The following is a 15,014-nucleotide window of genomic DNA, read 5'->3' as shown; positions in this document are numbered from 1 at the left end:
GCCTTTTTTTTTATGATTCTTAATGTTTAGATTAATTATTTTATGCTTATTTTTACTTTCAATTTTGTAATATTTAATGGATTCTCATTTAGTCATGGATGATTTTTATACAAAAGGAGAAATACATGGTTTATATATATATATATATATATATATATATATATATATATATATATATATTAATAATTACTCTTAAACTAAATTATGAAAAAGTTGAGACTTAAAAAAAAATACTTAAAACTTTAAGATATTACAAGTCCATTGTATTTGTTTTATTGACAATTAGAACCATGATTTATTGTTTTAACTCATTATTTTTATATAATTATCTTGATATATTATAATTTTTTGTTACATTTACAAATATGGATATATCAACTAAAAAATTTAAATTAAACTATTCAATAATTCAGTATAAGAGAAAAGACTTTAATTACATCACAACAAAAAACTATGACTCAATTTATAAAAATAGATAAAAAAAAAAAATATAGATAAATGATATTTCAACGAATAAGATAATAAAAATTTAAATATAGATGAAAATAATACTAAAAAAATAATAAATAAATAATCGTAATAATTTAATAAATAATTGAATATAAAAAATACTTAAAAATTAGATTTTAAATAGAAAAACATTATTTTTAAAATTTATTTTAAGTCTCCTAAATTTTAGAACCGCTCCTCTCCACTAATATCTTAGTTTGTTTCCCTACTATGTTTCTTCGATAACCATGGTCTGTTGGCTTTATGGTATAAATGGCTCCCAGATATCACCAGCGAGAACATTCATCACATAGGACTTGTCTATTCATTCATTTATTCAATTCAACACGTCACTGTCTATCTTTTCTACAAAATAAAGTGTTCTTTCTTTGCTACGTTCTTTAAATTAATTTCATACAGTGAAGTAGAAGATATAGGAAATGACCCCAAAACACGATTAGTATTTGATCATAAACATCTTATCAATCCCTTTTGAACGTTAGATTTTTAACTAATATATGAGGACAAAAAATGAGTTGTTTAATTTTTTTTTTTATGCTTGTTTATTATTTTATGAATTATACATTACGATGGATACAGCCAAATGTCTCACATAGTGTTATTTTAATAATTTGTGCCTTTTAAAATATAAAGTCTGAAAATATAAAAAACATAAAGTGAATAATATATAAGATGAGTAATGAACTAATGGTGAGATTAGGAAGGATAATGAGAGGGCACGAAAACAAGTTTTATCTGTGCTTATTTTCTAAGTAAAAGTTCATTTCCATCGAGTAGAAAATTATTATCTTACATTATCTTCATCTAATAAAGAGTATTGTATTCATATTCATATATTTTTATTATTATTTTAATATCAATTAATTATTATTTATAAATGAAATTACAATAAAAAAACATAATTTTATAAACTATTCAATATTAAAATGATGTATTTTCTCTAACATTCCATTTAATAGTTTTTCTCACTATCAAATAAAACATTATATCATGATCAAACATAGCAGATAGTAGAGATAACAGTCATATACACATATAAGTATATAATGTTGGTACAGTCATCCAAAAACACCACAAAAACCCTCCTGATAAGAGTAGTAATACAAGGAGGAGATCTCAAATACAAATCTCAAGACTTAGTAGAATCTGGCCCAAAAACTAACACAACACCCAACAAAAAGTCAGCTCCTGTTCAACAGAGGGGTATCATCAAGGCTCGACTCTGCTCACACCAACCGTAGGTGATCATTGCAAAGGAAGAAACACAAAGACATGCAAAATATAAACAAAAGGGTAAACTAACTGAATTGAGAAAAAAAAAAGAATGATACAATTCAGAATGTAAACATCAATCATAACACACAACTCAATTTCATAATTATAGACTCGATATCCGGATTGTGTAAGTGACATTGGAGCTCTTGGTGGCTTGCACCTGCAATGGTTCTTAGACTCTGCAGAGTCTGGACACAAGGAGTCTTCACCCGACCGTTCCCAGGGTAAGTCCCCTTCACGTCTAGGACTTGATCAAGTTCAAAGACTAAGACCTCCTGCTACTCCTCACGACATAATCCATTCTGCTCTATTTGAGCGTGAATGATTATTGGAGTTTCAAGATACCAACCAATATGGATTCCACACCTCCTTACACACACACACACACTAACAATTTCACATGAAATTCCCTTGAAATTCCATTCCAACACCACTCCTCATGATACATACTCATCCAATTTCATCACACAACATATTAATAATGACGTCACAGGCATATGAGATACTAATTGCACAAAACTACCTTAAAACATACAATATCACACTTTATAACAGAAACTAGAGCATCCCACTGCAGTGACTCTCGCTCAAGCTAGACAATCTAGCCCAGGCGAGAGGTTATCTCGCTTAGGCGAGTTAGTCTCGCCTGAGCGAGGCTCTAACAGTGGCAAAAATTAAAAACTTCGCGAACTCTCGCTAAGGCTAAGCTGGCTCGCTTAGACGAGATTGTCTTAAGCGACCTCAGCTCGCCTAGGCGAGACTTCACGCAGGATTAGGGGTGGGTTTTCTGGTGTTTTCGCTTGGGCGAGAGCCACCCGCCTTGGCGAAAATACCAGATCACTCATTGTTCCCACATGCTAGAGCATTGTATTCATGGCAACCACACATGCAATTTTTAACCATCAATTAGCACTCAGAGCTTGAATAAGACTCATCAAACATGATTCATGGGTTTAAGTGAGAAAAATTTACAGTTAGCTCCCCTTACCTTTTTAAAATCACCACAAGCAAGACTCTATCACAAGGGCACCTCAATTCCACAACCTAAGGGGCTGAAATTCATAAACTCAGAGTGAATACAAGACCTTAATTCGTTTTTTGTAAGCATTGAACTCCAGAAATGCCAAAATTGGAAAGAATTGAGGAAAACCGAATTTGGATTACCGGGAGGAGAAGATGACTCAGCTGGAGGAGGAGTTCTTCTTCTAGTTCCAGGTCTAGTAACTGTAACAGAAGGGAGGAATGATTAGAAAGGGAAAATTTGAGCTCCTATTAGAGAGAAGGTTGTGTAGTTGGTTCTGAGGGAGGAAGACAGTGATGGTGGAATGTGGTTCTGTGTTATGAGTAGGAGAAAGAAGAGAGTGTATAGAGAGGGGAGAGATAGTGGGTTCTCACATTTCCACTTTTTTTACTTTCTAATGTGAAATATTTTAAAAAAATTATAATTATATAAATTTAAAATCATAGTACCAAATAATAATTTGATAAAAGTAAAAACATTATATAAAGTATTTTATAATTAAACATAAATAAAATATCATGACAATAAAAACAAAGATATATTAAACTAACAATAATTCAAATTTAGACATAAATATTATATCTTTTCAACTTTAATGTATTATGTATATTAGACAGTGTAAACATGATTTAAGACAATGATATTAAATTATTATATTATAATAAATAAAACATTTTTATAAAAATATGATGATAAAATTACATTTTTAAAAATAAATAAAAAAAATTATATAGAAAATTATCAAAGTGGTATTCTCTATGTATTATATATGATAAAAACAAATAACAAATAAAAGTGTTAAAAAAAGTAAAAATAATTAAACATGTGCCTATAAACAATTTGATACACCTTTAAATAAAATTATACAGTAAAAAGATGTATAATTAAGGATATGATAAATTATAGAGTACATTAAAGATATGAGAAAACTTTTCAGATATTAAAATAGTTGAACTTTCTAGAGATAATGAAATTCTTTTTAGCAAAATAAAAGTTTTTTAAATAAAATAAAATTAAGCATCAAAGAATAAGGAAGATAAATTTTTAGGGTTAAATATGCTTTTGGTCCCTTAACTTTCAGTGAGTTTTGAAATTAGTCCATTTTGAAACTTTGGACCAATTTAGTCCTTCATCTTTCGAAATACATGTATTTAGTCCTTTTAATCAAATTTTGTTAGGTTTATTAGATGTTTCATACACATTTCATGATTGTATTTGAGTTGTTTATATTCTTTAACACATTTTTGCTTTAATGTTAAGTCAATACTATTCTCAAACTCGTTTGAAATGTTAAATAAACTTAATAAAATTTGATTAAAATGACTAAATTCACGTATTTCGAAAGATGAAGTACTAAATTAGTCCAAAGTTTAAAAATGAACTGATTTCAAAATTTATTGAAAATCAAGGGATAAAAAGCATATTTAACCCAAATTTTTATATTAAATGAAGATACTAAAGATAAAAGATAAAAAAACTGGAGTATAAATAATTGAATGTGACACACAAATTTTATTTTTCTCCAATGAAATTATTAATACATCATTTGAATATTATGTGCACTAAAAAATAATTTAGAGATGCGAGAGAATTTTGTAAATATAAAAAAGTCAAATAATTATAAGAAAGAAAAAAAAATATAACAAATATAGAAGATAAGATATTTCTCTATATAAATATAAAACAAGTGGATCGATAATCAATAGAATAACATATCCCCAATTTTATATCCAATATAAAAAATAAGATATTTCTCATATTTATACTTATATTTTCTCATTACAGGATTTTTTCGTAAAAACAAGAATAAATTTGAAAAATACTCAATGAGACAAATCGATTTAACTTCTTAATGTTTTAAATATATATAATCTGTGACAAAAATTCTGGTTTAATAATATGTAATAACTTGATTTTTTTTTAAATATCCATAAAATGTCAGTTGTTATGAAATCAATTTAATGAATCAACATACTAGACTTGTTTATCCTGCAAAAATCAAAACTACATATTAAATTGAATATTATTAGCTCGTGATATAATTTAAGTGGTAGCAGTTCAGGTTGAGTGTAAGTTGTATTTTATTAGATATTAAAATATATGCACGATCTTCATTAACAATATACTAGATATTTTTATTCATAAGCTTTTTAAAAGTACTTGAAACGTACTAAGTTTTCATAATAAGATAATGCAAATTGACTGTGTAGTATTTTAATGGATAAAATAGTTTAACTCACATTTTTTACAGATTCACTTTTAATTTATTCTTTCAATTATTAGTACATCATTTATTTTGATTCTTTCAAGTGATGTGATGTGAATATGATGATCTAATAGTGATTAAATGATGGGTTAAAAATAAATCATAAAAAATGAGTTAAAATATCATTGTTCTATTTTAATATATTATTCTGTGTTAAATTTTAATGTAGAGAAACAATTGTTTAAAAATAAAGCACTCTATAAATGGAAACCTAGGCTGAAATGATAGGAGGATTGAATCATAGCACCTAAGTAACTTCTTTAACAAGATGAAATATTTGTCATGGAAAGTGAAGATTTTGGAAGCAACAATGACGTTAAGAAGAGTAAAATATCTTGATTAAAGAAAGTGATTTGTTCTAGGTACGCTTGATTAAAAGAAAGTGATTGAAAAGTGAGGACCTTGTTGCTGTTTTATGGTTGGAATTATTTGATGATACATTGAATAACAAGAAGATTTTATTTTACGAGGATAATATCCACTAGAATCAGAGCAATAGATATTATGTCATGTCTGACGCACCCATTTAGGTTAAACAATGCTCATGCTTGAAGTTGAAAGATAACACCAATAATTCACTGCAGAATAAACATTAAAGAGACAATTTTTTTTTTCTTTTTAGGTTTTGCATCAAACTAAATAAATTCAACATTTTTTTTATATAATAGTTATGTTTTTTTACAATAAATGTGAAGTTAATTAAAAGAAAACTGGTGATAAGATGCCATTGGCAAAAGACGAAGAAAATCACAAAAACAATAAACAACTAGCAACGGTTTTTTGTGCCCAAACAATCGACACGAATCATGACAAAGAAAGTGAATGGAGTACATTGCTTTTGAGATTATTTTATGTGATACATAATTTATTATGGACGGATCTGTATCTATATTTCTATATTATATTATATATAGAGATTTTTTTTTTGTCCCAAATTGTTTTCTAATTTTATTTTTTAAATATATTATTTAATTAAAATAATTATTTTATTATTATTATTATCCTTTAAGTGACCATTTATTTAAGTATAATTTTTTTTATTTGACATTTTTTAAATTTAACAATTTTTTTAATTAAAATATTATTTTTAAAATAAATAAAAACTGTTTATAATAAAAGTATAAAAATTATTTACACTCAATTTTATAATTATAATAATAACAATAATAATAATTTTTTTATTATTATAAAAAAAGGAATACACATTGTTTTCACTAATTAATATAATTTATATTATTAACTATATTATTTATAAAAAAAATATTTGCAACAAATGATAATTATTTTTAAAATTTTATAATTATAATATTAAAAAATGAAAAGATATATTTATTTTATAACAATTTTAATTTTGAAAGTATGCTAAATGATCACAAAATGTTGTTATTAATAAGTTGCACTTATCAAATATTACAACTTTTATTAAAATTTAATATTTTTAAAGATTAAAATATTGTCTGTGTTAGAAGTGGGCTTTAAGCCTAACTCAACCCCACAAAACCAACTTGTAAGGTGAGGTTTGTACCTCACTTATATATTGTGAATTAGTCTTATCTCTAGTCGAAGTGAGACTTCCAACACACACCCCTCACGTCGATGTATATTCATCTCGTGCATGGAACAAGAAATTAGTAGGTAGCCCGTTAGCGGCCCGATATCGGGTGGAATAAAATGTCCAAAAAAGTTCACTAGGATAGGCTCTAACTTGGCTCTGATACCATGTTAGATATGTGTAAGCCATGAGAGAAAGAAGAAAGGATGCGTACAAAAAGGCGCACAAGAAAAGTTTGGGTGAAAAACAACTCAAAAAGAGCTTGTTTGCTTATTGATTTATTAGAACCTTTGTTCAATATATAAAGTACAATGTCACATCATATAGAAGAAAAAGTAAAAACCAAATAAAATATAATATTTGATAATAATAGAAGAGAATCAAATATATGATATCTCTATCATTATAAATAAAAACAGGAGATATATAATAGTTTGAATAGTTTGAATATTTAATATATTAGATTATTCAATTATATAGGTTAAATTCTTACTTTTTAACAACGATCTTTATAATAATATATATGATAAAATAGATAAACACTTTAATTACATTGAAATAAATAAAAATTGAGTCAGTACATTTTTATTATATTTTAATAAATGTATAAAACGAATTAGGAAAACAAAATATATGAGTTTATTTATTTAATCTACTAGTTTAGTTCGCGGTTGATTTTACTAATTTTTAACTTGATAGTATGAGACACTCTTAGTTATCTATAATTTGATGAAGCTATTTTTTCTTTTTTTAATTTTAAGTTTCTATATAAGTGTTGGTGAGTGACAAAAGATAGATAAGGTGATAAAGCTTTTAAAGAGAGAATGGAGCAAGGTTCGAACAAAAAATACAAGGGATGTTATGATGGCATGCTATAATGTTGCTAAGTGAACAATTATATAAGAAGATTTAATTAGATTCTTTGGTCTTTTATTTGTAATAATAATTTAATATTTTTTCTATTTATTATTAACTCAATATTATCTCAATGTGGTACTTATATTTAAAAAAAAAAATAATGTAATTCTTATGTTACATGAGTTAACACCATCGTCTTATTTTGCCCTTAAAATTGATAATAAACGTGTAAATAGTGAATGATTATATTAGCATACGTGAGAGCTCATTGTTTTTTAAACAATGTTAAGTTAATCCTACAAAAGGAATCACCTTGAATTTTTTGAAAAATAAAATATCAGACCACGTTGAATCAAGAATAAATAGAAGAAAAATATTAACTAACTGCTACAAATATCTACAAATATAGGGAACGAATATCATCAAGCTTGTATAAGAAACATAAGATGTATACAAAAGGATACTTAGATTGGAATGTGAGTTTTCAAATTGAAAAGGCTTAAAATATTATTTTGGAGAAGAATCCTACGAGTGAAAAACAGGGGAAAATATTAAACAATAATATGTATCTATAAAACAGAATAATATTTTGATTATACATTTTATAAATTAAGAATTTATTTTTATTGTAAACTTAGGTGTAAATAATAATTTTATAACTGGACCTATAAAGCTCAAATAAATTTGAGTTGAGTATAATAGGAAGTAAAGAAGAAAGGAGGAATTTGGAGTCGATCAAACCCAATAGGATTTATAATTTTGGAATGTATTTTTACATTCAGAAATACATTTTGAGTCTAAAAATATATTATGGATTAATATAATGTAAATTAAAATTTAATATTATGGAATTTATATATTAAAAAATATATTATAAATTATACAATTCAAAATATACCGAATTACAAAATCAAAAATAATAAATAGATAATTTACACTTTTCCAACATCCGGTAGAGTGCATGAAAAAGCCATGGGATTGAAAGAAGAAAGAGCCCTATTTGAAAGGATGATTAGGCTCCTTTCAACAAATATTGAAACTGGCCCATGAAAAAAATTAAAAAATAAACTGGGCTGAGAAAGCCTTTTTTGGGCCTGACTAAAATGTTGTCGGTGGTTCAAGGTCATTTCTTACTAATGTATAATGTAGGATATCTTTTTAGAAATAAAAAATATATTTTGAATTTATATTCCACAATACAAATTTTACTTACAAAATTTACATTCTGGTTGAAATTGCCTTGGTTCAGTTATTAGAAGTTCTAAAGAAATTACACCTTGTCAAGAAAAATGAATAATATATTTGCTTGTGTTTTCGAATGTTTTATTGGTTAAAATTCCATGTCAACCTTTTAAAAAAAGAAGGTTATACTAAATTACTGATTGAGACCTATATAAAATTTCATTCAACTATATTAAAAAAATTATTAAAATAAATGTATCAATGTTACTTTCGTCTAAGCTATATTTTTTAAAACTAAATAATTCTATATCAATTAATTTAATCCATAGCAAATGGATATCACCCTTTTCTTTTTCAGTCTCAAATTAGAAGTGATGTTGGTTTCTTTTCATAATTCTCAACGTCCATTGTAATAATTATTTAAAGTTAAAATATTCTGACAGATAGTGTGTTGCCAAACATTCAGAAGAGAGAAATTATTAATGGAAAGGTAGTTTGAAAGAAAAATAAAAGTTTAGGATGAATTTATTTTTATCAATTAAATTACTTATTTTCAGACTTGTAATTAGAAAACAGAAGAGTTTAATTTCAAAAATTAAAATTTTACTATTATTAATTCTCTTCATACAAGGTTATTAATTAAATTAGCGGACTTTTAAAAAAAATGTGAATTAATTATAAGTTCTTATTTATTCATAAACTTAATATATTTGAGGAGGAAAATATGAACAGTGTTTTTGTTTTGGTTTTCACCGTTGGTGTTTTGCAGTGCAGAGACTTTGAGGTCAACTCTACTCAACTTTTATAATCTCGCACGACCAAATCAAAGACAGTGTCTGCTTTTTCTACGCTCTGGACCGCATTCTACGTAAGCGTAATAACCGTGCTAACTTTCCAGGAAAATAATGCGTCACTGTCACTCACTGCACTCATCAATTTTCCAACTCATATTAGCAACACGTTAAGATATGGAAAAATGCAACTTTCTTGGTCTTTTCCTCACCATGTATCTTTCGTGCATAATGCCAATGAAAAGAAACCAGTAACAATCAACTTTGCTTCCCACTTCTGAGTTCTATCTAACACTAGCTTGGAACTTCAGTTGAGTATAAAAGGTATGCATTTCACTCTTTTTTCTTATTGTTGCTGCTACTGTATGAAATTGATTTTATCCTAATTACAAGAAATTCTGAAAATCTACTCTACTTCTTAATTTTTCTGGAATATGTTGACATCTTGTATCTGGGTATATAAACTCCCTGATCGCTGTGCATATTGTCATGGTCCTGTAATTTTCGTGAAATTGTTTCTTTATGTTTATAACTTGAATGTCCATCAAACAATCCCCTAATTGAAGCTCTTGGTTCTTCGGTCCTAAAGCCTTATTTATTTCCCTAACCAAAGCGAGAGAAATATTCATGGAGAATTGCTGCCCAATATTAAGAATTACATACCCAACCCAAGCAATTTTACTTGTCATTTATATTTTTGTATTTTCCAGCTGATGGGATAAGAATTCATTGCGTCAGTTTTGTAAACACAAAATACCCTTTTGGATAAACTTCACTTTTAGAAGTTTGAATTGAATATCATAGTTCACTTTTTATTTTCCTACAACAAGTACCCAAAAGTTCAATTTTACAAGTTAAAATCATATACTCTTAATATATTGAGCTTGAGCATGATGTTTGCTGTATACAGAATGATCTAGATAGTTGAATTAGTATTCATTTAGTTAATATCCTTTTGTTCATTCTGTTAAATTGCCTGTTCTTAATTTAGAAACTTTTTTGTGCTTTATAAGAGGATTGATTTAGAGGAATTTGATTCCAGGGAAAAAGAGATACGATTTGCAGGTTCATTAGTTTAAACTTTCTGGCGATAGAAAGAGTTCAGTTTATACTGTTTGAGTAAAGAATTCAGTATAGAGTTTTCAGCATGGTTGGGTTGGAGCTCGTTCCCATAGGTACAATTCTGACATTGGTAACTTCACAAATCTTGAAAACAGCTCAAGCAGCATCTGATGTTCTTATTGGAAAAGAAAGTTTCAAGGCCCTTTCAAAACATCTATTTGATATTGAGCCAGTGCTGAAGGAATTGCAGCTTCAAGAATTGAATGACTCTCAAGCCGCAAGGGTTGCTCTGGAGTCTCTTGAAGCTGATGTTAAGAAGGCAAATAATTTGGTGGAAAAGTATAAGAACCGTGGCCGTTTTTACTTACTGATTAAGTGTCGATCAATTGTTGAGGAGGTTGAACAAGTCACAAGGGATATCGGAAAGTCTCTGGCTGCATTGTCTATTGCAAACACTGAAGTGCTATCAAGAATTTCTGATCAGGTCAATAGATTGCAAGATGAGATGCAAAGGGTGGAGTTTGAGGCTTCCCAGTCCCAGATTCAAATTGTTGACAAGTTAAACCAGGGACTCAGAGAACAGAAACTAGATCAGGCTTTTGCAAATGACATGTTAGAGGAGATAGCAAGGGCAGTTGGGGTGCCAGTGGAACCCTCAGAGATAAGCAAAGAGTTGGCTAGCATTAGGAAGGAAAAAGAAGAAGCTTCTGAAAAGAAAGAAAGAGCTGAATGTGTTCTTTTGGATCAGATCATTCAGTTACTCTCTCGAGCTGATGCTGCAAGGGATTATGAAGAAGTAGAGAGGCAATACTTTGAAAGGGTTAAGGTGATAGAGAAATATGATTCAAGGGAAAAATATATCCCCCCACTCAATTCTTTCCATTGTTCTATAACTGGAGCTGTTATGGAAGATCCTGTCAGCCTTTGCACTGGTACTACATGTGAGAGACATGCTATTGAAGCTTGGTTTTATGATGGCAACAGGAAAGACCCAGAAACTAATGATGTTCTTGAAGATACTACCTTGAGGTCTAACATTCCTCTAAGACAATCTATTGAAGAATGGAGAGAACTTAATTATTGTCTGATAATAAGGTCTATCAGAGAAAATTTATTATCATATTCTGACCTGCAAGAATCCCTGACCCAAATGCAGGCTCTTGTAAGAAAGAATTCTATTAACAAGGATTGGATTTCTATAGGAGAGCTTACTGATATTGTTATCTCTATCCTTGGGAGCTCTGATGACAAAGAAGTAAAGAGGAAGATTTTGATAACTTTGAAGGATGCTGTTGAGGGGAATACAAGAAACAAGGTAAGCAAACTGTTTCTTTTTCTTGCTTCGGTCAAACCACACACTTCCTTGAGGATTTGCAATTTATGATTTAGAGGGACAAACGGGAAAAACATAGGTACGACAAATGTGTGAAAATATTTTCTTGATTGTATTTTTTTGAACATGATGTTCTTAAAAGTTCATATGCCGCTCTTGGCTCATTGATTTTATTTTATGTTACCATTTGAAGTTTTTCTCGGTTCTTTCCTGAGTAGAAAGTTGACTGATTTTACCGTTGAGATAGTCCGAATTCCTTTTAATTGCTACACACATATCGTACATGCAATCTAAAAATCAATTTAAATTTAACACTTTCATTAAATTTTATAGGAGAAAGTGGCTGAATCTCGAGGATGGGATCACGTTCTTTCCTGCTTAGGCAGTGACTCCAGCATTTCCAAGGAAGCAATTGATCTGCTATATGAACTGCTTCAAGAACAATCTGGTTGGAATCAATATCTCTGTAAAAAGCTTTCTGAAAATCGCACTGCAGTTGGGTCCCTTGTTGCCATTCTAAAGAATCTCTCCGGTGCCGAAGTAGCCGAAAAGATTTTGGTGAAGCTTTTTGAACTAAACGAGGAAACAATTACCAGTGCTGCTAATTTTGGTTGGTATAAACCACTTGTTGATCGCATGATTGAAGGTAAGAAGATTGATTATTTTCAACTTGTATGTGATATAATGAATATTTTTCCATTATATTGAATATATGTGTGTATGTATATGTATGCGGGTAGAATTAGCCCTTCCCACCTGCTGTGGAAGAAGACAAAGATGTCATGTCATCTAGCTAGCTAAGGAAATACAGAATTATGCTACGTTGTTAACTAGTATGCTTCAAGTACTTTTGTTGAAAAAATGAAATGGGTGATTATTAGAACCTCAATGAAATAGTTTGTATATATCATTAATTTACAATCCATTTGACAGAAAGAGCACTTGTATAGTAACCATTGAGTTGATCATAATGAGTTATTTGTTCTTCTTTATCTTCTCAGGACCAGATTCAAGAATATCAATGACAAAAGCCATTGTTAATTTGGAGTTGAATGCTTCAAACTTGAAACTCCTTGGCAGTGAAGGAGTTATACCTCCTTTGCTAGAAATGCTGTCGGGAAGCGCAGAATCAAAAGACTTGTCACTGTCAGCCCTGATTAAATTAGCAGGATCTCATGCCAATAAAGGAATTATTGCTGCATCTGGAGGAGTTCCTCTTATTCTAGATTTAATGTTCTCTCCTCGGACACGGGCATTCATCATCACTAAATGCTCTGAAATCATTGAGAAGCTTTCTTCAAATGGTGATGGAATTGATTTCTTCGTTGATGGAGAGGGGAAACAGCTTGAGTTAGATTCCATCATCACCAAAGTGCTAGCTTTGCAGCAGAGTTCAAGCTTAGGTCCTAGCATCCGTAAGCCTGCACTGCGTGCACTTCTTGGCATTTGCAAGTTTGAGACTGATTTGGTGAAGAAAGCAATTCTTGCAGCCAATGGTGTATCTCTAATTCTTCCACTTCTTGATGATCCCGACTCAGAAATCAGGGAGACTTCCATAATTCTACTGTATCTTTTCTCTCAACATGAGCCACAAGGAGTAGTTGAATACCTCTTCAAGCCTAGAAGGCTCGAAGCCTTGATTGGATTTCTTGAGAGTGAGGAGAATGATAATGTACAGATGGCTGCTGCTGGTTTACTTGCTAACCTGCCAAAATCAGAACGAGAACTCACAATGAAGTTGATTGAGCTGGGTGGACTTGACGCAATCATAAGCATTTTGAAAACTGGCAAAATGGAAGCAAAAGAAAATGCTCTCAGTGCACTCTTCAGGTTCACAGACCCTACAAATATTGAGTCACAGAAAGATTTGGTTAAACGCGGAATATATCCTTTGCTTGTAGATTTTCTCAACACTGGTTCAGTCACGGCAAAGGCAAGAGCAGCAGCTTTCATTGGTGATCTTTCGATGAGCACTCCAAAGCTCATAGTTACTCCGAAGCCAAGTGGTTGCTGTCTTTTCAGATCATCACGTGGTCCTTTGTGTCCAGCACATGTGAGTGAATGCAGTGTGAACAGCACATTTTGTCTTTTGGAGGCTAAGGCTCTACCTGGCTTGATAAAGCTATTACATGGGGAGGTTCATGCAACTGCTTATGAAGCAATACAAACACTTTCCACATTGGTTTTGGAAGACTTTCCTCAAAGGGGAGCTCGTGTCTTGCATGAGAACAATACAATAAGATCCTTATTAGACATTTTGAACTGGGGAACTGATTCTCTCAAGGCAGAAGCTTTAGGACTGTTAGAGAAGGTGTTTGTGTCAAAGGAAATGGTAGAATACTATGGAACAACAGCTAGATCACGTCTTATTTGTTTGACTGCAATGAATATATATGGAGATGGTCACCTCAGGAGAAAGGCGGCTAAAGTACTATCATTGCTTGAACGCTATTCAAAGTCATCATCATCTGCCATCTCCGGTGTTCTAGAGTGATATTCTAGTCCTTAAACACTGTAAAGTTCGCATTTTCATGGATATAAATGATAGAAACTTTTGAATAAGGAAAGCTTTTGCACTGCGCAACTTGTAAAGAGTAGTATTAAATCTCCAAACTTGAAAATTGTAACTCATTAATGTTGCATCATGTGTTGAAATTGTGAGTCTCTAAAATCATGCTAGATGCCAGTTATGAATACGTGTGTGCCACCTACCTTGCTTATCCTGTTATTATCATTATTTGATTACTATGGGACCATGCCCCTACTTGCATACGTAGCCCGTGGGAAAAGGGAGGCTTCTATTCCACATGATAAACTAAATCTCACGAAAGGGTGAACTAAAAATTTCTCATTTTCATAATTTGAGTGTGCAGTGAGTAAAACATGTCAAGTGAAAGATGTCTGAACTTAACTCTCTTACCGGTGCTTGGACTTGGTAAAGCTAACATGAAACTTGACGAAGTCCCAATCATTGGTATAAAACACGAACCAACACTTCCCTGGATATGAAAGATCACAGTGACACGGAAAAATTCAATTTTGTCAGCAAAACAGCTATCAGTTCATAGATTTTAATAGATTCATTATACATTTCACACTGATAATGGGGTGGCTGAGTCTCTACCAACGCCAACGCGTTGTGCTTCACATTGGAAATTTAATGA

General features: G+C 30.2%; 1 protein-coding gene across 2 annotated transcripts; it reads left to right on the top strand.

The window, feature by feature from the left end:
• Positions 1–9,566: 9,566 nt before the first annotated feature.
• On the top strand, positions 9,567–14,544 carry LOC114190867 (U-box domain-containing protein 44-like). Of its 2 annotated transcripts, none has more exons than XM_028079928.2 (4): positions 9,567–9,779; positions 10,498–11,832; positions 12,184–12,496; positions 12,852–14,544. In XM_028079928.2, exons 2-4 carry the CDS (start codon positions 10,603–10,605, stop codon positions 14,342–14,344), a joined length of 3,036 nt encoding a protein of 1,011 aa, XP_027935729.1. In that variant the 5' UTR covers positions 9,567–9,779; positions 10,498–10,602; the 3' UTR covers positions 14,345–14,544. The 2 variants fall into 2 exon arrangements, with proteins under 2 accessions (XP_027935729.1, XP_027935730.1); XM_028079929.2 differs by lacking the exon at positions 9,567–9,779 and adding an exon at positions 9,820–9,910.
• Positions 14,545–15,014: the final 470 nt, after the last annotated feature.

The sequence above is a fragment of the Vigna unguiculata genome, chromosome 7 (assembly GCF_037176805.1).
Source record: "Vigna unguiculata cultivar grain cowpea cultivar isolate G323 ecotype 2 chromosome 7, ASM3717680v1, whole genome shotgun sequence".
Lineage (NCBI taxonomy): Eukaryota > Viridiplantae > Streptophyta > Magnoliopsida > Fabales > Fabaceae > Vigna > Vigna unguiculata.
The sequence above is the reverse complement of the archived record's forward strand: the minus strand, read 5'-3'. Positions and strand labels throughout refer to the sequence as shown.